This window comes from Schistocerca cancellata, chromosome 7, assembly GCF_023864275.1.
Source record: "Schistocerca cancellata isolate TAMUIC-IGC-003103 chromosome 7, iqSchCanc2.1, whole genome shotgun sequence".
Taxonomy (NCBI): Eukaryota; Metazoa; Arthropoda; class Insecta; order Orthoptera; family Acrididae; genus Schistocerca; species Schistocerca cancellata.
Window position 1 is genome coordinate 203,497,053 of NC_064632.1, and position 26,409 is coordinate 203,523,461.

At 39.5% G+C, this 26,409-nt stretch overlaps 1 protein-coding gene across 2 annotated transcripts in view; it reads left to right on the top strand.

The window, feature by feature from the left end:
- The window catches only part of LOC126092001 (ATP-dependent RNA helicase me31b), a 46,020-nt gene that overhangs the window by 4,664 nt on the left and 14,947 nt on the right, over nucleotides 1-26,409 (top strand). For both annotated transcript variants that reach the window (XM_049907376.1, XM_049907375.1), the window contains exons 5-7: nucleotides 5,370-5,513; nucleotides 5,603-5,697; nucleotides 18,851-18,973. In XM_049907376.1, the coding sequence (XP_049763333.1) occupies nucleotides 5,370-5,513; nucleotides 5,603-5,697; nucleotides 18,851-18,973 (362 nt within the window). The remainder of the gene's footprint in view (nucleotides 1-5,369; nucleotides 5,514-5,602; nucleotides 5,698-18,850; nucleotides 18,974-26,409) is intronic.

The following is a 26,409-nucleotide window of genomic DNA, read 5'->3' on the forward strand; positions in this document are numbered from 1 at the left end:
CATACCATGTCTGGTAATGACTGATTTTCATGGAAAAGTCACATGTAAATTTAGGAACTGCAGCAAAAACATGCCATAGCTTCTTCACTATTTGTACATTTATCAGATTGTAGAAGATTCCATTTGAAGTTGCTGTGTACATTTCTCTGATCAGAAAGGCTGCTATTGGCTCCAACATTAGTGTCCAGCACCTAGCTAATGAGACAGGAACTGAAATTCAAGGTAGCAAAGCAAAAGCTGAAATGGGTAACTCGTGTTTTCAAATGTTTATAAAGGAAACCTCAGGATAACTGCACAATTCAATCCTTACAACACTGAAAAGATCAATGCAATAAGTGTTAGTGTCAGTGGTGTTTAGAAACAGCTGAAATCGTTAAAATTGAACAAAGCTCCAGGCCCCAATGAAATCTTAGATTGTGTACTGAATTTACAGCTGTGTTAGCCCCCTCTTATGACTCTTATAATCTATTGTAGATCCCTCAAACAAAAAACCGTGCCCAGTTCTTGGAAAAGGCGTAGGTCACACGGAGCTACAAGAAGGGTAGTAGAAGTAATCCACAAAACTAACATCCATTATCCTAGACATAGATTTATTGTAGAATCTTAGAACACATTTTGAGCTCAGTGAGCAACCAGCAGGGGACTGATGACCTCAGATGTTAAGTCCCATGGTGTTTAGAGCCATTTTTTTAGCCAACCAGCACGGATTTACATCGATCGTGTGAAACCAACTCTCACTTCTCACTTAACATACTGAAAGCTTTGGATCAATGCAGCCAGGTAGATACAGTATTTCTTTATTTCAGAAAAGTGTTTGACTCAGTACCACGCCTACATTTATTGTCAAAAGTATGATCATATGGATTATCAAGTGGAATTTGTGACTGAATTGAGGACTTTGTGATAGGAAGGACACAGCATGTTAATGTGGATGGAGAGTAGTCAGATTTAGAAGTAACTTCGGGTGTGCCTCAGGGAAGTATGATGGGACTCTTGCTGTTCATATTTTATATTAATGACCCCACAGGCAATATTAATAGTAAAATAACTTTTCCAAATTCAGTTGTCTATAATGTATAGTCTGAAAGACTCACAAATATTGTCAGATCTTGTTAAGATTTCAAAGTTGTGCAAAGACTGGCAACTTCTTTAAATGTTCAGAAATGTAAAATTGTGCATTTCACAAAACGGAAAAATGTTGTATTGTATAATACCAGTCAATATCAATGAGTCACTTATGGAATCAGCCAGCTAGACTCCAGTTTATTGGTAATATACTGTGGAAGTGAAATCAGTCTACAAAGGAGATCACTTACAAAAAACACGTAAACCATCCTAGAATATTGAGACCCATACCAAACGGGACTAATGGCGATATTGAAAGTATACAGAGCAGGGCAGCATGGATTGTCCCAGGTTTAATTTGTGGGAGAATGTCAGATATTGAAGGAACTAAACTGGAAGACTCTTGAAGATAGGGCATAAACTATTCTGAGAAAGTCTATTAACGAAGTTTCAATACCTGCTTTAAATGACAACACTAAGAGTATACTACAACCCCTTATGTATTGCTCACATATGGATAGTGAGGATAAGATTAGAATAATCACTGCATGCACAGAGGCATTCAGTCAATCATTCTTCCTGCACTCGGTACATGAATGTAACAGGAGGAAACCCTAATAACTGGTACAACAGTACGTAGCCTCTGCCATGCACGCACCTCATGGTGGTTTGGTGTTTTTCAGAGTATAGTTGCAGATGTAGACATAACATAGACTACCTAAATCAGATTCTTTCCACTATGCCAAAGAACAATTTCCAGTTTTGTCATATGATGACATGTTGGAGACCGTGGCTGTTTTTGAAGACAAATGTTGATGGTGTAATGACAGCAACCAGCCACAAATTTACTTTGAGTTCCTTTATTCAAAGGAAACAGTTACCGGTTTCGAATCGTTGCGATTCATCATCAGACGGTTTACACGCTTTCTTTCTGACATTTGGTGTGTTTTTTTATAAACCGTCTGATGATGAATCACAACGATTCGAAACCGGTAACGGTTTCCTTTGCATAAAGGAACTCAAAGTAAATTTGTGGCTGGTTGCTGTCATTACACCATCAACAATTTCCAGTTCTTCCAGAAAGTAATTTCACCATTGCAATCTTTTTGAACTTGTATTAAAAACTGTTATACCAACATTCTTTTGGTCGTAAACTTTTGTTTACTCTAAATTTAGAGTTCTATAATTTTTCTTGTTACCAATTAGTTCTGCTGGACTACCATGGTCTGTTGTTTCCATTTGTTATTGTCTGTAATTCACAAGCTTTTTGTAATATTGAATTAAATCCAATGATGAATTGATACATATTGCCATGAGTGCATGTAGAATACACTAATCAGGCAGATGTGACCACCTGCTAATAGCCAGTATGTCCACTTCTGGCACAGATAACAGCAGGGATGTGGAAGCAATGAGGTCTTGGTAGTTTGCTGGAGAGAGTTGCGCCACATTTGGATGCACAAGTCATCCAGTTCCTGTAATTTCTGGGAAGCAGCAATGAGCTCTGTCATGTTCAGGTCTGGTGAGTTGGGGAGGGGAGCAGCTCCTCAATTGAGACTTGCCACTATGTTCCTGACCACTCAATCACACTCTTAGCCTTGTGACATGGCATATTATCTTGTTACAAAATCCCACTGCCATTGGGAAACGTGGTAGTCAAATGCCCCATAGTACAGGTGTCAATGAGCTATTCCCCTGGAGGAGTGATTCATGCCCTGCCATAGGTATGAACAGAAACAAAAGTCTGCCAGTGTCCAGTGCTGATGGTCATGTGTTCATGTCAGCTCTATTTGCCAATGTCATTATGTTAGCACATGAGCAGGTCATTGGTTGCGGAGGCCCATTGTTAGGAGTGTTAGATACACTATGTTCAGATGTACATGTACTCTGCTCAGCAACTCTGATGTTAGTTCTGTCACAGTTCCATCTGTCCCATTTCACCAATATGCCCAGCCTATGATGTCAGATATCTGTAGTGAGGGGTGGCTGCCCTGCCCCACAATGTCTGAAGTGGTTTCACCTTGATTTTGCCACATGTCGAAGACACTCACTACAGAAAAACTTGAAAAACTGAGAAGTCGTGCAGTTTCTGAAATGAAATGCCAAGCCTCTGGGTCATCACAATTTGTCCTCAGTCAGACTCAGATCATGTGCCTCCTCCCTGCTCCACACGGACAGCACGCTCATTGATACTGTGTGTCCATGTGTCCCTGCTGCCACTGGTTGAGTAGATTTTCTATCTATCCATTTACATTATATTGTCAATAATTATTTTTGTTGTTAAATTTCATTATTATATACTCAACAGTATAGTTTTGCTAGCACCTTACTGTGACTGTTTGGGGCCACAGAAGAAAAGACCTATTTGTTTCACAAATATTAATTTCATTTAAATAATTTTATACCTTCTTATATTATTGATTGATGATAGTGAAGTAAATGCATGAAAATTCATGGAAATATACAAAATAAAAAATAGTAACCAGCAAACCAACTGCTATCTAGTTACTGTTTCTAAGTTGTAATCATTAAAAATTTTCTAGAACTAATCTGTTTAACAATATGGGTCATATGTAGTTACCTGTATATATCTAATTCTTAATTTGTCATCTGGGCTCCTTGTTAAGAGGGATGTGAAGCAATAATTATCACAATGAACTAACTGAAAACCTGTTTGCAAGAAGTTAGTTTGCACCACAAATTGAAGACTTGAAATACAAAAATCTCCTAAGTGCGAAAATCATGAATTAGAGGAAAATGAGTTTAAGTATACAAGGTAATAAATGTTCATAATTGCACTGTTTATATATTCTATTTAAAAGCTAAGTGTAGTATGGATTTAGTTTCCAAAAGAAGTTAGTCTGAAAAACTTACTGGAAGTACAAATGCAATGAAAAGTTCTAAGTGCTGTAGTTCAGTACTCAGCAGAAAGATGGTAAAAGCTCATTCTGATTTTGTAGGAGTGTATGCTGTCATATTTGTCAGGTACTGTGCCATTTCAATCAAATATTTCCTCTTTTCTACAAGGATGTGGCTCCTAACATCCAGGGTAGGATGTTGCATTTTTTGACATCCTGAACTTGTACACATTCTCAGAATGGGGATACCTTCCCAGGCCTCAGTTTCATCTGAGCTTCTATTGGTCTTTGCTACTTCAGACTCAAGTTTGTGCAACCATAGCCACTGTACTTTGGATTTGTTTAGATGTGCTATGTTTGTATTAAGATCTGCTGCTTTCATGAAATCTAAGAGGTGAGATGCATTCGTGTGACTGACAGTAAATGGCTCTTTTTATCTAGATTGTTGCACCATGTCCTTTCCATTTTAGGGATCAGTAATAAGACTTAAATCCTGTTCTGGACCTGGACGAGTTTTTGCAGGAATACATTTATTGCATGAACATAAGTATTTGTTCATTCCATTTTCAGGTTTTTCCTCATTGCTGCCTCAGTACCTTCTCCTTTACTCATTTCCTTCCACTCTAAACTGTTACAAAAATCTGCTGCCTCTGCCATTTTATCTAACTCTGAGGAGTAACCGTGCAGAAAATAGAGCCCTTCCTACGTTAACAGCTGTGGCTGTTAAATCACGTACTATATTTTGATAGCTTTTGGCACTACATTTTTGGGCAGTTCAAGCCTTTTGTTATTGGGTTTGGCATGTAGCTCCAATTTCACATGCAACCATAAAATTCCTTACTATGGCACTTACAGCCTTTATTTAAAGTCTTCAATTATTCAGTTTATGCTTTTGGGCTGGGGAAGTGAGTGGAGATTTTGGGTTGAATATTTACTCCCAAAGTGACACATTTTGTAATTATCATGTAAAGGTAGGCAAGACACACCTGCTTTTTATGTTTGTCAATTGTTTGACATTCATTGTATGCAGGACAAGGAATTTAGGGAATTAAGAATTCTACATATCTTAAGTTGGGGCAAGGTGCAAGGATAATCATATTATGTTGTTCGGAGAAGACTTTACGTACTGTCAAGTGGAGGAACTCGGGTCACCGGCATTAGTGAAATGTCTGTTAATACAGTGTGACACTTTCATGTTGATAAATTTAGTGACATATGACTTCTGCACACAGCACTAAAACTATAGTCTGAAGGTGTTCTGTATTGAGATAAAATCAGTTTTCAGTATAAAAAAAGTGTAACAAGATGTGTGTGTATACTTCTAACAATTATTATTAAAATCAAAATTTTTGACAATAATGCTTTCATCTTCAGTTGAAAGATTTTAGTAATTTGATGTTTCACTGCATGAGTGTCATGTGACATCCATTCTTTCTTTATTCACAGCACTTATAATTGTGCCAACCCGAGAGTTGGCCCTTCAAACTAGTCAAATATGCATAGAACTTGCAAAACACATGAAAGTTAAAATTATGGTAACTACTGGTGGTACAAATCTGAGAGATGATATCATGAGGATTTACCAGACAGGTAATAAGTTACAAATCTTAATTCTGAAATAAGACTTATATATGTTATCTGGATGTAGCCTAAATAACATCAACCTGTAAAATTTCCAGTGCACGTTGTAATTGCGACGCCTGGTCGAATATTGGACCTAATGGATAAACACGTCGCCAACATGGAACACTGCCGTATGCTTGTATTGGATGAGGTCAGTGTATTACCTGATGTTCATACTTACCAACACATAAGAACTTCATTTATTCAGAATCAACTGTAATCTGGATTAAGAAAACCCCAGATAATATGGAAATATTGCAAAGAATATATACTACAGCATACAAACCTTCCATTTTGGTATTAAAAAGAAACCCTTTTTTGGCACATAAACTCTTAAGTTACTGTAGTGAATTCATATTTATTTACTGAAAGTGTGTGTAACACCCTTTTCTGATACTTGGGTGGCATGGTGAACAGTACAGTCAATTCGACTTTTCACTAAAGTGTTCAGTTGAAGTTGTTTTCATGTGACATTCTAAGTAAACCATAATTTTTTCCATCTGTATTGTGGCCTCCACATGAGGCATTATTTCTTCCCTTGAAATGCTACTTCCATTGCCCTCTTCACCATCACTGCCATTCTCTGCAGTACAACCTGTTGCAGTAAAGAATTCATCATACCACCATACCTTTGGGACACTGAATGGTGCGCCCTGCTTTCACGAAACAAACTTTGGGCCATCAAGGAGGCTACCGGTGTGTGGCGCTCCTCCTTGCGGATCTCTCGCAAGGAGTCTGTTGTCCTCTGCCAGCTGCACATTGGGCACACATGGATGACGCACAGCCACCTATTGAGACGTGAGGACCCAACTTTGTTGCTGCGGCTCCGTTTTGACAGCGGTCCACATTTTATTGGACTGTCCACTTTTAGCTGTGCTCAGGCAGACGTTCGCACTGCCTGACTCGCTCCCTGCCCTTTTAGCGGATGACCCTGCTATGGCTGGCTTAGTTTTGCATTTTATTCGGGCAGGGTGTTTTTATCATTTAATATGAGTGTTTGTTTTATTTTCTTGTTTTGTGTTGATTCTGGCCTTTGGCCTACAGTTTTAAACTGAGTTTTTAATGTGTTCTCAGTGGTTGGCTTTTCCTTTTTTTTGTTCCTGTGGTTGGCCAACCACTGTCACACTCTGTGAGATTTTATTTCGTTTTGTCTGATATCTGTCGGAGTCTTTCTTGTCCCGTGTCGTCTGACATCTTTCCTGTTGTTCGTTTTTATTCTCTTTGGGCGGTTTTAATTTTTTGGAAAAAGGGACCGATGACCGTCGCAGTCTGGTCCTTTTAATCCCCCCAAACCAACCCTCCAACCATCATCATACCATAAGGCAGAATCACTGTCAGTCTGCAACTAGGCACCTTCATCACTATCATCTATATCCGAACGACCATGAATATTTTCTTAAATTTCTAAGAATTGAGGTGTTGAATACTTCAGTGATGGAATTGCAAATGGTGGGCCATACTGTTTTCCACAGCTTCAGAATCAGTAGTTCTGTTACTTGATCCCAAGAAGCTGCAACCATAAAAAACCTTTTTTCTATTTACTGGTTTCAGCACAGAAACTACACAGTAGCTGTCTTCTGTATACATGTTTCATGTTCTCCAGTATGCATTTTTCTATCACAGGAAAAGGGAACAAAATGAATCCAGATATAGGGAACCCAGGTTAATGAGGCATGGTTAAATGAGGTTTTAGTATATTGCTCCCTTTTGATTAGAAAGTATAATCTAAAAGCATTATGCAGATCTCTTCAACAATTTTATCCACTTCAAAGCATGGGAAGATTTAGAAGTTTTGGGTACATTTGAATACATCAGTTTTTAATGGAAATACAGATAAAATGTTTTTCATTACTCCGTCCTGCTCCCAGAAAAGAGGCTATTGTAAAGTTTCTGAAACATTTTGTCCTTAACTAAGGTTTAGTTAGTAATATTTCCGTTTATTGTACAACTTTGTTGTTTGTATTCCTTGACAAACCCAGCTATAGTCCTGGAAATTCCAGGGAAAAAGTTCAACTACATGATTAGATAGTATTTAGATATATTGATTAGATAGTATTGTTGAAATGTAGGGTGACACATTATTTTGTAGAATAAATACAAAAACCAATATGAATTGGTGGATAAGTGTCATTACTTACTGCTAATGATGTTCAGTTACCTGTTAACCAATGTAGGAATGCAGAGTGCTGAAATGGAAGATTGGTGTACATTTCCTCTGTGGGTAGCTGTCTGAAGTATACTGTAAAACACTAACTTTTCAAAATTTGACAACTTTTCTGATACAGACCGACCTCGCTTAACAGAAAGTTGTCGCAACAAATTAGTAGATACAGGTGATTACACCACCTTACTGAAGGACTGACATTTTTCATGGTGTTGTATCACTAAAATATCTGTAGGTTCATTTAAGTAAGACACTACACATGATATCAGTGGTGGCAGTCAGTGTATAATGTTGAAGCATGTCAATTTGTACCTTCCTGTGCATCCCCTGAAACACTCCTCTAAAATTGAAAAGATCATAGATTTTGAATTAGGCAGATACTTTCTGTGGTATAGTAATGATCAATAGTTCTTTCATGATGCTGTGTGAAAAGTTGTGAAAGATATATTGAACTGCACAAGAATTCATGGTAGTTTGATTTAGGCTTGTGCTATAAATTAGGAATTTTCCTTACAAAAGCAGATAAGGAAATACAGAGAAACGGTATACTTAATTTCCCAGCCATTTTGTCTCCTGAACGTAAGACTTCTACATTCATACAATGTATAGAGTCGTCATACTCCAAGCTTTGTGTTAACCCAAGTGTTTATCGCAGTCTGCCAGTTATTCTCTTTCCACAGTTTTCTTCTGCAGAACAATATGTAATCCTCTGGCTAACACAGACTACAGTATTTTGAACCATTTACTGTTGTTAAGCCTTTGTAAAAATTGAAGACCATCTCTTGCTCCCTTGCCGCCCACAGTCAATTTCCATTCCCAAATTGTTGATTCTTCAATCCCTTAGGTTTTGCCCTGTGAACCAGTGACTTTTCAGTTATGTTGTGCTTTCCCAGTTTCTCAGAAATCAAAGGGGTTGGGATGATTGTTAGCTTGAAATTTTGGCACTCTAGCAAAAGTAGAGGATTTGATGACAGTTTGATGAAAGTGGTCTTGGCTACAGATGAGAGGAACATCCAGAGATTTGTGTTATGCTCTGCAAACAGGCTGCACACACAAGACAAAAGATGACTGTTGGGTGTTGCTTGATAAGATCTTAGAAGTGCCACCTGAAGATACTGTCATATCTAGTGATCTCAATGGTCATGTTTCAAATGCAGATGGATACAGATGCCTTGGTAGTAATGGGGCTGGACATAAAAACGTAGATGGGGAGAGAACATTGAACTTTGCTGAAACACACAAATTAGTCATCACAAACATCTTCAAGAGGAGGATGTCCCACCTTTGGACTTCCTACAGTGGTAACATGTGCCAGATAGATTTCATTCTTGTACAGCGACGTGACCTAAATTGTTTTGGATGCAAAATCTATTCCGTATGAAGCAGTTGCTATACAACACTGCCTGCTATTTTCAAATTGTGCATCAAATCTCCAAATCAAAGGAAGAGAGAATGCAATGGCCCAGCACATACTAAATGGTGGTGACTCAAAGAAGCAGAGAGAGATATTATTTCATCCATCACCCTTCCCCCTATTACTGACGTAGGAACAAAATGGGATGCCCTTAAAAATAGATGTAAAATCGATAGCCAAACATGGCTCTGGACTGAGGTGGTGAAGAAGGCTGTGCACTTTAAAAAGCAGCTATACCAAAGGTTCCTCCTCTCTAAGAGAGATGAAAACTGGAAGGATTACCATGAAGCTATAAATGCAGCAAAGAAGGCAGTTGCAGCAGCCAAATCGGTCCACTTCAGCTAAGTCTGCAATCAACTAGAAAAACCTAATGAAGAACAAGAACTTAGACTGGCGAAGCAGTACCATAAACAAACTGCAGACATTGAAAGATTCTGGGGAATCAGTGATGAAGGCAAACTTGCCAGCATCAGAAAGAAAGTTGCAGAGTGATGGAGGAAATACTTTGAGGAAGTTTGAAATGAGGGGTTTCCACATGATGAGTTTCCACATGCTCCAATTCTAGTGTCAACTCCATTAGAGGGACCCATTACATCAGTCACCAAGGATGAGGTTGTCAAAGCATTACAGAAAATGAAAATCTGAAATGCAACGGGGCCATATCATATTCTGCAGACTTGTGGAAATCAAAACACTGGGATTCAGCTGAATGGTTGATTACAGATCATTGAGGAGGGTAGGATTCTAGATAACTGGACATGTAGCACAACAGTTCCAATTTGGAAGCAGAAGGGAAGTCCAGCTGAATGTAACTACTACCACCCAGTACACCTTCTTTCACACACCATGAAAGTATTTGAACACATCATTGATAAAAGGATCTGAGAAATTCTCTCTCCAGCAATCAGTGTGGATTCATGAAGGGCTGTGGGACGACAGATTTTATCCATGCAGCTCACCTGCTTATCGAAAAGCTCTGTGAAAAGTCAAAACGGCTACACTTGGCCTTTCTTGACCTCAAAAAGGCCTTTGACAGAGTGCCACACAAGTTAATTTGGCTTGCCCTGTGAGAACATGGAGTACCCGAAGAGCTCATTAGGTGGGTCAGGCTGCTCTACCAGAACCCGAAAAGCCGGATACAGTCAGCTACCGGACTATGACAGACTTCCCTATTTCTGTGGGAGTTCATCAGGGATCTGCTCTCTCACTGCTCCTGTTTATCACTATCGTGGGTACCATCACAAGAAACCTGCAGAAAACCTCACCCTTAATGTTACTGTATGTTGATGATGTGCTACTGGCCAGTGAAGATAAGAATGATCTAAAACTTAGTCCAAGCCTGGAATGACAGGCTTTCAAATGTAGGACTACGGCTCAGTGTGTTGAAAACATTACCTTTCCACAGATTTAAATGACTCTCTAACTATCAGAATCAATGGTGTTGACCTCCCAACAGCAAGGACTTTAAAGTAACTGGTTCTGACAATCACTGCTGATGGAAATCTCACTGCAGAAATCTCCATCTGCTGCCTTCGTAGTGCATGGCTCAAATGATGTTCAGCTAGTAGAGTACTGTGCGACAAGAGAATTCCAAACAGGCTCAAATCAAAAGCATACTGATTGGTAATCTGTCCAGTTGTGCTGTATGGGGTTGAATGCTGGCCTTCAACAAAGGAAGTAGAGCAAAGACTTGCTGTTATGGAGACAAAAAATGCTTAAGTGGACATGGGATTAACATTGCATGACCATGTCACAAATAATGAAGCTCACTGGCTATACGGCATTTCACCTGTAGTAGACAAAATGAGAAAGCCACCTACGTTGGTACAGACATGTCCTTAGAGCAAACGAGACAACAGTGGCAAAGACTAGTTTCAACCTAAATGGAAATGGGATATGGCCAGCAGGATAACAAAGGCAGTGATGGCTTGACATGGGATTTGTGGACTTACTGTGTAAGGTGAGCAGCTTAATCCAAATATTGCTGCAATTTATCAATTCCAGTAAGAGTTTCAGAAATACCAGGTGGTTATAATTAAACTTTCTCCATTTACCACAGAAACTAATTACTGAATGAGAACCACACTTGATAGCATTAATGTCAAGGACATGAGGAAGAGAGATAATGCAAAATCAATTGAATTGAAACACTTCTAATGTGCTGCGATGGTACAGCATACCATTACACACCAGTACTGTTACTGCTACAAAAGGAGCTCAGGATAGTGCTCTTCAGTGTCCAGAAGAGTCTGAAAGTGCAACATTGCAGTTTGCACAGAACAACGAAGCAAATCTGTAGGTATGCTGGCTACCTCTCTTGAAATGCTGCACTTCATATCAGCACATGTGTGAATGTTCCCCTCATAAACCCTGTCTTACAGGTAGCCCCACAACCAGATCACAAGGTGCGAGATCAGGTGATTGTGCCAGCCAAGCATTTGGAAATAATCGGCTGATAATTTGACCATTCCCAAATGTGTTTTGGAGAAGCCAGTAAACTTCATCATGACTGATGTAGAATGGGGCCCCTTTAATGTGTCTCCTGTAGGGTGGGTATGACATGCTGGTAAAGCATATTGCAGTAACACAGGCCTGTCTCACTGCATGTCTTTCGTCCTTGAGTGCCAACCTATTCATCAAAGAATAGACCAAAGATGAATGTATCTGGAAAGCCATAACATATTGTGACATGCTCAGCATACAGAGGAACTTCATCCACAGTGACTAGAGATGAAAATCCCCACACTCAGCAGTTGCTTTCACCTCACCTGTCAGAGAGAAATGGGCTTCACCTGTCCAGAGGATGATCCAGGGCCAGCCCTAATCAACTTCAGTCCTTACGAGAAAGTGGAGGGTGAAGTCAAGTCGTCATTGTGTGTCCTGTGGTGCAGGCTGCTCTAAGATACGGATCTTGCGCAGATACCATTTGAGAATGGGTCGAAGACTTTCTGTACATTGGACCACAGGGTGTTACTGTCATGACACAGCATTTGCACTGCCTGACAATCAGGAGTTGGGTGCAGCATCGTCTGCCATAGCAACAGCGATTTCATCAACCACCTGTGGTGCAACATGTCGATGGCCTCTTCTTCGAACTTCATGCTCCATACAGCAGATGGAGAGAGGAGCCTTCCATAATCCTTTCAGCCGGTGATATTCTCGAAGTGCAGCTACAGTATTCTTGTTGTTTTGATAATAGCTTTACCAGTAATGCCCTGCTTATTTTGTTAAAGCTCATGTTGGCACGTAAACAAGTGCACTGTAACTGGTCCACAGTACCATGTTGCCATGGTTGGAACTGAACGGTGGCATTAAGATGCATAGAAATCGTGCATCCCCATCCTCTGGATGTTAATGCTACAGTTTGGTACTTGTATGGTAGTTTGTTTCCATGCTATAATGTGTTAAATAGGGAAACTTTCATTATAAGCACCCGGTATATGGAAGAACAGAATTTCACACCAGACCAGATTTACAGTGTAGATGAAAGTGGTCTGTATCGGAAATGCCTACCAAATAGAGCCCTTGATTTTAAGAGCAAAGTTCATGCTCCTGGATACTGCCAAGTCATCAAAAGAATGCATCACAATTTTGTGCACCACTAATGCTTCTGAAACTACTGGTGGAGAAATACAACATGAGCATTCAAAGAGATTGCAGCTAAGGATCATCCTGTGTATCATTACAACCACAAAAGGAGCATGGGTGGATAGTGAAATTTTCAAAAACGGTTTCACACTTTTCTCCAAGGTGTTCGGCATTTCTAGAAGAGGAAAGGATTGCCACAGAAGGCTGTTGCATTGCTTGATAATGCCCCTTCACATCCTGATGAAAGGATTCTTGTATCTGATGGTCTCATTGTAACTTTCACCTCATAATGTGACTGCCATTATACACCAATGGACCAAGGAGTAATTGCATAGGTAAAATGTTGTTACTAGTCTGGTCTACTGAGAATGCTAGTTGATGAGGATGACTTGGTGTTCTGGTGATAGTAAATTCTAGAGGCCATACAAGGGATTTCTGAAGTGTCTAAAACCAGGATCAGGCAAGATCCAACATAAGTCACTATGAAGAAGAATACATAAATTTCGGATGTGTGTAAACAGTTGAGCGGGATAAGCTTAGACCAAAACATTTGGTGTGGAGTGCAGTGTTATCAAATGAGTCTGTGGTACGTAACAGGCTGAAAAGTTATTTGGAGCTAAACTACTGCAGCTTCTCTAAAGAGTATTTTCAGTGTTTGTATACTTTCATTCAGGCCCTTCTCTCATAATGAAAAAACAAATGAAGCTCTGATAAAGCAATTTTATCACTCAGAATTACTGCAATGATTTCCAAGAAACGGAAGCCCCACCCATGGACAAAGAGCCAATTTGGCCAGCACATAAATGGTTGCTACTTCAAAGATACCTCTGTCAAATGATAGTTTGACACATTATGATATCCAAAGTAATTTCTCAAAACTAAAAAATTCAGCAATTTAATCTACAGTTGGATGAAAGCACAATTTCCAGAAAAGCTCATTATCATCTTTTGTGAAATTTGTTTGCGGGTCAGAAATTGAGTAAAAACTGTTTTGTTTAGAACTGGAAATGGCAAGCACTGCAGTCAGTGTAATTACTGCTCTTGAGGTTCTTTCAAGATAATAGACTAAAGTGGATTGATAGCATTGTTGTATATACTGTTGGTGCTTCTGCAATGATGGGAAATATAAAGGGGTTTTTGTGTGGAACAAAAACCCATTAGTAATTATTACATTGCTTTTTACATAGATGCTTTAATGGTAAAGATTACACATGGAAATTATTTGGTTGTTCCAGTGTTCAGCTGTGTAAAAACTTGCGTAAAATTGCTCTTGTTTAAGAAACTCTAAAGAAATGTGTAGATCATAAGGAAAAATACTTACCAGAGCTATAAAACTTAAACTACTTGCATTTTTGAAACTAATTCAAGTTTGAATTACTGTGAATGTCTTTAAAGAAACCCTGTTCCAAGTGGTGAGCTGGCTTACTTTTCAGAAACTTTCTACAAACTTAATGCTTTGAATTCAAATATATAGGAGTGGCTTGAAATGATCATATAGTAAAGTTATAAAATCAACACAGTATCAAAAAAATTGATCTTTGGATCTATGCAACAAGAGAGAATGATCTACTTTACCAGCTGTGGCCATCACATCAAGTGAATCGAATACAGAAAAAAAATTAGATGAAGGAACACAAAAAAGTGAATCTATCAGAGCTACAAGAAGGAATATCCAAATGTGTTCCCTTGATCTTGACTACTGGCCATGAGTGATTGATTGCACCTAATGAGGATAAGCTGTCCAGAGAGGAGTTAAACAGCTCTGAAAAAATAGCAAGTTAGAGAAATATCATCAAATACAGTCCCAAGACAAATTTAAAGAAAATGCTGTGCTGATGTTTTGGATCTCAAAGTTGAATACCCAGATAACACAAATAAATCAAATCTCTCTTACTACCATTTTCCACATCCTACTGACACAAGTCTGGATTTCTACATTGAAGAATATAACATGACTGCAGGTTTCGCCTCCTAGTTGTGGACTGTGAGAAGAGTGTCTGTCAAGAGTTCGTTCACACATAGATCTGCATTGCAAAAATTGCTGGACAAGTCACACTAGTTTTAAATATCATGTCTCTGTTTCTGGGATCTTTTTTAGGTCTTATGTTCATATGTTTCTATCAGACAGTTGTACATAATTTGTGAAATTTGTGCTTGTAATTCCATAATAATAAAAATCTATGTGCTTTTATGTATCTAGGGAAATATATGTAGGGGTGTCAGTGTGCCCCCAGGGAAGAAAGGTTCAGAAATGTGGCTCATGCTGATGATTTTCAGTTTTACACTTAGTCTCAATTTTTAGACATGCTGCCTCTTCGTTGATGCCTATTTCTGTATTTCCTTATTTAGTCAGTGAAATGAAATATCCCCTGTTATCCAGTGATTTCTACTGGGCCTAGGCTTTGTCTTTTTGATCCTCTGCTGCTTCACTGTTTAATCTCTCAAAAATATGTTAGTCTTAGATTATGTTTCTTTTCTGTTTCCACCAATTGGTCCCTAATGCTCCCTCTGACATACTAAACAACCTGTTTCTTTAGATTCCTTAGTTCCTTAATTTTTTGCAACTTCTTCAGTTTTTATAATCAGTAAATTAGTCAGCAGCTGCCTCCAAAAAGTTTGTCATTTAAAACATGGTTTCAAAATGTCAAACTGTGATAAAAATCTAAAACCCTCTGGTGTCTCTGGGTTATTCCACATATTTGGCCCTCTCTCATGATTGTTAATTTAAATATTAATAAAAAACCTGTGCTATGTGTAATATTCTACTAGGAGGCTTCCTCATTAATTCCTTTCCTAATGTCAGTGTTCTCCTGCTGTTCATTCTCTTCCGTTTCATACTGATAAATTCCTGTACTGTTAAATTTTCATCTCCCTTTACCATTGGTATAATTTCTCTCATACATCCTTTTTTCATTTGCAGAGCTAGTAGGTAAATTAATCGAATATTGGCTTTGTATCTATCTTGGCTGTAATAAAGCCATCATTATGTTGGCTAGAATATCTTAATCACATAGTTTTGTGGCACAATGTCTGTTCGTTAAATTTCAAGAGTGCAGCTACAAATATTCCACTTGATCTAATATTTCAGCCATGTACCATTCGGCCATATTCAGAGTGAGCTTGAAGACTGAATTAATCTGAAGATGGCCAAAACTGATGTATTAGAAATGTAGTTTATTCAGCTTCAAGCCTGGAATTTAATGGAGCACTTTCCTTAATGTTCATTATTAGTTATCATTGTATTTGTGTGGATAAACTTCTATTCACCTAATGGGGAGTGTTGGTCTTCCTGCCCCCATATATCTCTAATTCCCACTACAACTAGGACCTATAAATTTTCTTAAATTATCTAACCTATAAAGGAAGCTAACATTCTATGTTGCAAAATGTAGAATCCCAGTTTCGTTTTTGCTGATAACTTCCTTATTTTGAGATTCAAATAGTGCCTCACCCCCCAATTTTGCCTAAGGATTGTTTCTGTTTTACCTCAAGATTGATTCAAATAAGAGGATGCCATCACTGAGCTCTACAGTAGATCTGAATGCACTCTGAAAAATAATGGCTGTAATTTCCTCTTGCTTTCATCCATACACAGTAGGAAGATAGCAAGGCCATATTGGCCAGTGTTACAAAGCTAGATCAGTCAGTTGTCCAGTTCATTGCTCCTGCAACCACTGGCAAGAATGCTGCACTTCCTCGGTAACATTGTTTATCTTGCCTCTTCAGATATCCTTCGAGCATGGTTGTGTGTGTATGGTATGGATTCTCTCTTTTTGAGGCATACACCCACCTAACAGTTGTTTGTGGAATTTCTCATATTCAAGCAGGACAACCATTTTTGCACAACCTGTATGACCCTCCTGTAACTGGACAGAATGTGTGAGTGGTTCTGGAACTTCCCACATTGAATATACTGAGTTTCTCTATTAATTCAATAAATATTGGGGCAAAGTATTTATGCAGCACAGGCTGTAACAACCATGGACTGAAGTACGAGGTAAGTTCAAAAAATTCCAGAAATTAGGCCACAAATTTTCCTTGTGTACCTCTTATGTATAGTGCATGGTCTACTTCGAAATACTCTCCTACACTATTGATACGCCACTCCCAATCCCTTAAGCAGTCTAGGTACGCCTCCTGCTGGGTCGTGCGAAGCACTCTGTGAATTTTCTTTTATCTCGTCTATTGTTGCAAATCTTCATCCTTTGTAAATAAGCCCACTGCAGTGAGCTCTGGAGAGTAGTGTGGGAGGCAGCACAGTGATTGTTTTTTGTGCGATAGTCACACACTAACGGGGATGATTTGTGGGTGCATTATCATGATGCAAGAGCCTTGAATTGTCTCCTCATGTTTCAGGCTGTTTCTTTCTCACAGTTTCTTGCAGGTGTCACAATGCATCCCGATAATACCATTAAGTCCGTCCCTGTGGCACAGTCATCATGAATTAATCCTTCAAAGTCAAAGGAAACTATCAGCATGGCTTCGACATTTGACCTGATGAGCTTTTTTTAATCTGACCCATTGTGAAGATTGAATCTTGTTCTCAACATCAGAATTACAGAGCCACATCTCATCACCAGTTATGGTTCTCTTAAGGAACATCTAGTTGTTTGTGTGATCTGGAAGCTCTTCTGATTGTGAAGCAAAGGTCTTTCTGGTGTTGACTCGTGAGCTGTGGGACAACATGGGCGGCAACACGATGCATTCAAAGATCCTGTGTCAGGATTTTATGCCACGAACTGAATGAAATGCTACATTCTTCTGTATATTTCAGCCAGTCAGTCTTAGATTGGCGTGCCTAATTTTGATGATCCAGACATTAGTATCATCAGTAGACGTCGAAGTACAATCTGACACAGCATCATCTTTCTCTGTCTGGCCATTTTTGAACCATGTGAACAAATTGTAACACAAAGTACAAATTAAGCACTCATCACTATAAGCTTCAAGCATCATGTAGTGTGTATCTGTAATGGTATTGAGTTTCACACAGAATTTAATGCAGACACACTGCTCCTCTAATGCTGGCATCTTGAAATTTGCAAACTGTGTGACACAACATTCCACTCAATGCGGCCTTGAACAATAACCCACAGATGTGAAACACATTAAACACAGGCATGTGCAGGAATGCCAACACCATCACACAATTGGCACAAAATTACGAATGTTCTGAAATTTTTGAACAGACCTAGTATATCATTTACCTATTCTGTAGTCCTGAGATATGTGATCTCTTATGGTGGCCACACATGTAACTGCATGCTTGACAAGAACCATGGGCAAGCATGCTTGCGCAATCACACACCAGTTCTGCACATCTCCACGTGATTCAAGGATGCTTATACAAGCATCAGTTTATCAGAAAAGGTTTAGCCCAGGTGATGATGCACTGGCTTTGAAAACCTTTTTGCCATTACGGAAAAAAGTGAATACTGGGAATAGAGTGGTTAAAGAAACGAAAATATTATTGCCAGATTAACTAATCGTGGGAGTTAAGCTATGGAAACATTCACAGTATTGCTCTTTTTCTTGTCTTTTTCTCCGTATAATATTGTATTCTTTGACTTAGCCTACATTACAATAAAACTTCTGTACGACATATAATTTAACAGGACCAAATTAAAAATGGAAATCAAATCAAATTACTGACGAAGGCTTCCACTAGCCTCCCCATTCTTCATATATACACAAGCATGCATATGCTTGAATATTTGCACAAGCATGCATAATCAAAATTGTCAAGAATTGGGCTGCTTGTACAATCGTGACACTCGTGTGAAATTATCCTCACGTGCTTAAGCATGCTTACTGAAGCACACTTGTGCAAGTGTGCAGTTACGTGTAGTCACCTATAAAATTATCCAAAGTGAGTATAACAACTTTATTGATTTTAGTAAGTATTATATTCTGTGAAGAGTGGTTCAAAACTTTTTGCCACATTTACAATTGACATTACACTACTTGAAATCTCCTCACAAATAGAAAATCTTACATCCTTTTAAAATTTTGCAGGGCTTTCCAAATTATAATTTAAATTAGAAATATTATTGCTGTGTGTGTGTGTGTGTGTGTGTGTGTGTGTGTGTGTGTGTCAGCAGTAGTAATAATTCTTAAATTTTTTGCTTTGATTTTTAGGCTGACAAACTACTCTCACAAGACTTCAAAGGCATGCTGGATCATGTCATAGCACAGTTACCATCAGAAAGGCAGATACTGCTGTACTCCGCTACTTTCCCCCTCTCAGTGAAGCAGTTCATGGTAAGACCGTAAGCACCTAATCCAGTTAATTGGTAACTGAATTTAAAATCTGCTTATTTCAAACAGAAGTGCTTATTTTAAATAATGTCGCATGTTAATGGTCTTAGGTTTACTGTATTAATGCCTTCATTGCAATTGTTAACATTTTGTATAAATAGATGCTTATTTTTCCAGTGATTATATTACTGCCACATGAATAGGTTTTGGGATTCAAAGAAGAGTATTACTGATGGGGTAGAATAATTTTCTTAAATATTGTTGGGCTGAACACTTCAGTATCCAGTGCTGTGTTAGTTTCCTGTGTTCCATGGACTGCGACTGTGAGATAGAACAAAAGCAGCCATCATGAGTGAGGCAGAGAAGGGATGGGAGAGGGGAGAAAGATTGCAGAGTATTAAGTGACAGGACAAGCTTGCCAGGTAGTGTCGAAGCTGTAGGGACAGGAAATGGGGACACGAGATAGCAGAGAGGAGAAAACATTGGTGGGCATGTTGGCAGAAAGTGATGCACACATTGTTAGATAATATGAATTAGGAGGTTGTAATAGGACAAAAGGGGCAGAAACTGTTTGGAAGGTGTGTAGAGCACAGTAGTTGATACCTACTGTCCCCGCACCATCTGCCAAATAGTTTCTGCTCAGTTTTATCATATCCCCCCCCCCCCCCCCCATTCACATTCACATCCATTCACATGTATTGAGTCACTCTCTGCCAACAGACCCACCAGTACCTTCTCTCTGCTCACCTCTGTTTCCATACCTGCACCCCCCTCCTGTAACCCACCTTCCTTTCCCCTCCCCCACAGCTTCTTGGTGCTGTGCCTGGCAGGCTAGTCCTGCTGCCTTCTTGTCTTTACACGATCAGCCACAGAGTGCTCTTCTGTGTGCCCAACCATACCCCATTGTCATCCTCCCCTGTCCCTGCTTCATTCAGGATTGCTGGTTTTTTCCAATATAACAGTTGCAATCTGGTAAGAGCAACCGGACATAGCGGTAATGTGTGTATGAGAAGACGTGAATGTGTGAGTCTTCCTTCCTTTCTGAGGAAGGCTTTGGCCAAATAGGTCACCCAACCAAATTATTCCATTGGGTTTTGTGGCAGGGTGCTGCTGCTGCTGCTGCTGCTGCTGCTGCCGCCACTACCACCAAGACTAGTTCCCTGAAAATCTCCTTGCTAATTTATACAAGAAAATAAAAAATACACATCGAACAAAATAGGAAGACTTTTATGAAAGTTACATGGAAATAATTAGAAATTGTCAACTTCTGCTGAGGTAGAATAGTTCTAAGAGGAGATGCAGCATTGCTAAAATATGCTAATGCAAAAGTAGGATGAAAGAGAAGAATGAACATTAGACTGAAAGTTAGTCACTTAAATCACTATTCTGGAACCCAGAACCAGTTGCATATTGGCTATGTGATGGCTTCCAGGAGCAATGAAATGTTGATTTTTCATTATTTTATATTACTAACAGGAGTTAAAAATGTAAAATGCCATCTACTCACTGAAAGGTATAATCTTAAGTTTAAGACAGCAAGAAAGATATTACAGTTAAACTGTGTATTTGCCTTGAGGCAATGTAACTGATGGCATGCAAATACCTGTACTTCATTGATCCATTATTTCAGAAAGAGCATTTTGCGACATCCAGCGCACATTATACGTAATTTCAAACCTTTCCTAAGCTTTCTCTCACTTAGATGCTTCACATCAAACTTTTAACACGTTAACTCAAAATGAGATTTTCACTCTGCAGTGGAGTGTGCGCTGATATGAAACTTCCTGGCAGATTAAATCTTTGTGCCGGACTGAGACTCGAACTTGGAAAAGCAAAGGTCCCGAGTTAGAGTCTCGGTCCGGCACACAGTTTCAATCTGCCAGGAAGTTTCACGTTACCTCATTTGTAAAGTAACCAGACATTTGAAGCTATTTTATACACATGGGAATTTAATTCTTTACAAAGAATCAGTTGAGGATTTACTGGTGTGCTTCTTGTAAGCAGTGAAACGTTTCCATTGTGGCCAATTGTAAATTTCATGCCCACTGATGCTCCTTTGCTTAGTGGTGTGGTGTCGCGTGTGTGGTAAATGAACTGCAGCTTTTGTGCCAGCTGCCAGTGTGTGCTATGTTCTCAATAAGTTCTTGCATGTCTGTGTATTGTTTATTCCTTGCAGTGAATTTTTGTGTGATGTATGATTCATATTCCATTCTTGATTCTGTCACTCTGTGTTAGAGTAGTAATTGTTTAGACTTCCACTAGACTATTTGTACATTCAAGAATGATTTACCTCAGAGTTAAAGTTTCAGTCAATACTTGACGGACAATAATGATTGCTGTGATGTCTGTTCACCATGTTTGTTAAATAGAGTTGCTGCAGTCATGGATTGTGTTCCAGTTAACATCCAGCCTGTGTGTTAAGTTTGCAAATGTTGGGCAGCCCAAATAGAGCTGTCGTAGACAAGTGGCGGCCCTGACGCGATCTGAGCTTAAGGAGTTTGAAAAGCACCACTGGATTAGTTATGCAAGATGATCAATAATAGACGGGGATTACGCCCAACTTGATGAAATTCATCCTCATAGTGAGTCAACTTGACTGCCACAATGCTGTGGTAGTAAGAGATGTAATTACTGTGCTGCCTGAAGAGAATTCACATGGAAGACATAAATCTGAATTAATCCAGAAAGTTGCAGTGTTTGGCAAGGAGCAAATCTGGCAAGTGTTGACACAAGACAACACAGGCAATTGTAAGCTGTTGGAATATCTGCATAATTTGTGGAGCAAGGTGGATGCAGTTACTGTTCCTGATAATACACTATGCACATTCCAGAGGAGCAGATTACTGCCGCAGGTCAGTGATTGTGGCATTGTTAATGGAAATGTTGGACATAGTGGCAGAGCTCGCCAATCAGATTAGAGGCAATCAGCAAAAGTGGAGAAATTATGCATGCAGATTAGTGCCACCTCTGGAGATCCAGAAGCCTATCATCAACCAATGCTGTCGTTGAGTGAGAAACAACCTATGTGCTGGTGCCACCATAAGTTCAGAGAAGTGCGAAAATGTACAGCAACATTACAGCGAACTGCCAGTGGTAGGTGCAACTGCCCCAGTTGCAGTGCCTGTTCATTTTCAGTAAAAAGGGTTGGCCACAACTATTTGATAGGCAATGGCTCAGATTTAAGCATCTTACAAAGAACTTCACTGCCCAGCTGTAAACTGCTGAGGGCATTCCATTTATCCACTGCTAGTAACTCATTTACATCTCTACATATGGAACACAGTGGATAGTTGAATTTGGGATTGTGCCATCCGTTCACTTTTGAGTTCATAGTCACTGATGTTGGGGAGCTGGTTATAGGAACCAACCTCTTGGCACTTCAGTCTCTCATTGGATGTAGTAAATGCTTGGCTGGTAAACAGCATTGTCAGACATGGCAGTGGGCTTTCACCATTATAAATTGGTGGGCAGTGCTTTGATGATACAGGTGACAAGAAGTATGCCTCTGTGACAATTTCTGACTTTGAGCAGACCTCTGACTGCACGTGTGTACGACACACAATATGATGCATTATATTAAAACTGCAGATGGTCCTCTGGTATCTTGTAGATCCAGGCATTTGGACTGGTCATTTGGCCATCGCTAAAGCAGAATTTGACATGATGCTTGAAGAAATAATCCAGCCATCATGTAGCCCATAGTCCATCTGCACTGCACCTCACCCCGAAGAAAGAGCCTGGTGCCTGTGCGGTGATCATAGTGCCCTCAATGCCAGAGCTGTACCTGATGGTGATCCTGCATCTTTGTTGCCTTACTAAAATCATGCACTGCACGACTGAACAGTATTCAGTGGTTTGGACTGTGCCAATGCAAACACACACTCCACTTTCAAGGCCGCAAGACAGTTTGGCAAATGGAGCACTACTCGTGCACCCTAAGTTTGACACATCACTACAACAATGGTTAAATGATGTGTGGCAACCACTTGCATATTTCATGTGCAAATTGTTGCTGTTGCTATGGAAGTAGAGCACATATGGCCATGAGCTCCTGGCAGTGTTAGTTAAATAACTCCAGCCACACATTGAAAGGAAATTCACTATCTAAAAGGCTCACAAGCCATTCAAGTGGAATATCATCAGCTGCACTCCCCACTAGTACAGAAGGTGATTTATAAGCCAGTTTGATGTGGACATAAAGCACATTTCCAGCATTGACAGGGTGGTGGTTGACACCTTTGACACATCAGCAGTGTTACAACCAATAGACTGTACAGTACTGGCCAAGGCACAGCAGAAAGGTAGAATTACAGACTTTGATCGACAATATCACTTTGGCATTCAAGCTGCACTTGGTCAACATTCCTGGAAAAGAGGCTGAATTGTATTGACTTTCCACAGGTCAGGCCATGACTGCCCCTGCTGACTTCATGTCAGCACTAAGTCTTTGGCAGTTTTCAGTCTTGTCACAGTTTTGTCTGGCCACAGGTGGAGAGGTTGCCAAGAGTGGACACACATGCCTCCAATGTCAGTGGTGTAAAGTGTCTTGTCATGTGCACACACTAGTATGATTTTCTAGATGCAACATCTTGTTTCGCCAATGTGCACCGAAACATTACAGGAGCATTTCCTCTATTGAACAGCCAGTGACATCTGATCACAATGACCCAGTTTAATGTACTGGGTGGAGGCAACACAAGTGGAGAATATCACTACAGAAACAGAAATTTGTTGAGGTCAGCTCCTTGCAAAGCAAGTTCAACCGGAATTCCTTTGGCAATTAAGGGACCATGTTACTAGAATATGACCTTCCACAACCTCAAGACACAGTACGCCAATCACTTATGTGCCCTGTGACTTAAAACTACTCGCACATGATGCTCCGAATGGGCACTGTTAAGTCACCACTGAAATTGCTGTAGTCTGGCCTATAGCATGACCCTATGAAGAATCACACAGACAATGGATGTCGTGGTAACAGAAAGCCCACAACTATTGCCACCAACTGTCAAGGCTGCATACACTTTCCAGGAAGAACTAGCATCCACTGCACCAAGACATCAGCATCCTCTAGTACCAGCACCACAATCTTGACCACTGGGTCAACAATTGGCCAATGCCGACATAAAAGTGTGCACAACCCAGTGTAGCCTCCAAATTCATTTCCTGCCCAATTCTGTGACAAAACTAAAATTCCATTGTAGGGGCTGATGTAGCGTTTGCTACGCAGTTGTGTGCCACTGTTGTTTTCAACTGTCGACACCAACCAATAGGGCTCATGTGTCAAGTTGGGGAGTGTAGTGTGTTCACGGTAAGAAGTGAATTGCAGCTGTAGAGCAGTTTCTTTGCCAGCTGCCGGGGGCACTGCTTTCCAATGTCTGTGAATTTTAAGTTCTGTGTTCTGCTCTTGATTGTCACTCTGGTTTATAGTAGTAATTGCATACTGACTTCCTCCAAAGTATTTGTACAGTCAAGAACAGTTCACTTCAGGGTGAAAGTTCTGATCAATACTTGAGACAGTAATAACAACTGTGCTCCTTGTTAACCCAGCTGCAGCAATGTGCTTGAAACTTCCTGGCAGATTAAAACTGTGCCAGACCAAGTAAACCTCCAGTCTGTGATTTCATCTTTTTTCAAGGATCAGGCAGCCCATATTGAGTTATAATTGACACTGGAAATATAAGAAATAACAGGTCATTAATTATTGAGTATGTTTGAGAAGTTTGTCTTGATATATTTTTTCAGAAGAAAACATTCTCAAATAACTAAATGAAACCAAAAATGAAGTTGACTATATTTTACCAAATAGTTATGATTTCAAAATTTCAGCTGACCATATACTTCTAAGGTGCAGACTACAAATAAGAATATTTATGCTAGATAAAACTAACCAAAAAGTTTGCCATCTTTGAAAATGATGGTATAGAGATTGAGGGCAACTCTGCAACAAAGGTGTTGCTGGTGTAAAGAAAATAAGTAAAATTAAGGAATTGGTTTAGGAAATGAGACACTTAAAGTAGTAAAGGAGTTTTGCTATTTGGGGAGCAAAATAACTGATGGTCGAAGTAGAGGATATAAAATGTAGATGGGCAGTGGCAAGGAAAGAGTTTCTGAAGAAGAGAAATTTAGCATAGAGTATTGATTTAAGTGTCAAGAAGTTGTTTCTGAAAGTATTTGTATGGAGTGTAGCCATGTATGGAAGTGAAACATGGACGATAAATAGTTTAGACAAGAAGAGAATAGAAGCTTTCGAAATGTGGTGCTACAGAAGAATGCTGTAGATTAGATGGGTAGATCACATAACTAATGAGGAGGTATTGAACAGAATTGGGAGAAGAGAAATTTGTGGCATAACTTGACTAGAAGAAGGGATCGGTTGGTAGGACATATTCTGAGACATCAAGGACCACCAATTTCGTGTTGGAGGGCAGCGTGGAGGGTAAAATCAGAGGAGGAGATCAAAGAGATGAATACACTAAACAGATTCAGAAGGGTGTAGGTTGCAGTAAGTACTGGAATATGAAGCAGCTTGCACAGGATATAGTAGCATGAAGAGCTGCATCAAACAAGTCTCAGGACTGAAGACGACGACGACAACAAAAAGCTCAACTGAAAAAGATGTTAAGGAGAATGCAAACAATGATGATGGGAACGTGCTTACTATATGCTTAACTAAATGAAACTTTGTAAATGCTTTCGAGAAGATATGATAAAATTAAATGAAAATTTGTTGAAAGAACGATTGGTGGAGAGATCCAATTCTGATTGGAACACTGCTGTAATTACACTACTTAACAGGAAAGTAAGTAATATGGGCAAGAAAAAAGAACGTTTCGACACGCATGCCTCCTCCATGATGAACATGACGAAATTACCACTGTGTAGAAAAGCCTCTGAATTTTAATAAAACAGAAAATGTGCATTTTATAGTTCTAGTGTAATTGGCAAATTACACGGTTTCTGTAAGAGCATTCAAAAATTTTTCAGGGCAGAGGATGCTCCACTTAAGTTTGAGGTAGGGAACCTGGGTTCGGAAAAGGCAGCTTAAGGGGAATAGGAATAAAAACACGTGACTGTGTACTTTTTATTAACATTAGTTACAGTTAATTGCAAATGCCATCGTTGACACAACGAACATACCATTTGTACTGTATCTTACAAAATGTGGTGAAACCGATGGCTATCAACCTCAGTGTAAGCATGGCATTGGCAAATAAGATTCTGATGTGCCCTGTCAAATATCCTTAGTGTATGTAGATTCACACCACAGGCAGCTACAATTTGGCAATTCCATCTCCATATGTGCTGGGGTGTCATACACAAGTGACTTTAGATATCCCCATAAGAAATAATCAAGGGATTCACGTTAGGTGACCTCGCAGGCCATGGAATAAGACCTCCGTTTACAAGCCAGCGACATGGAATACCAAATTGAGGTA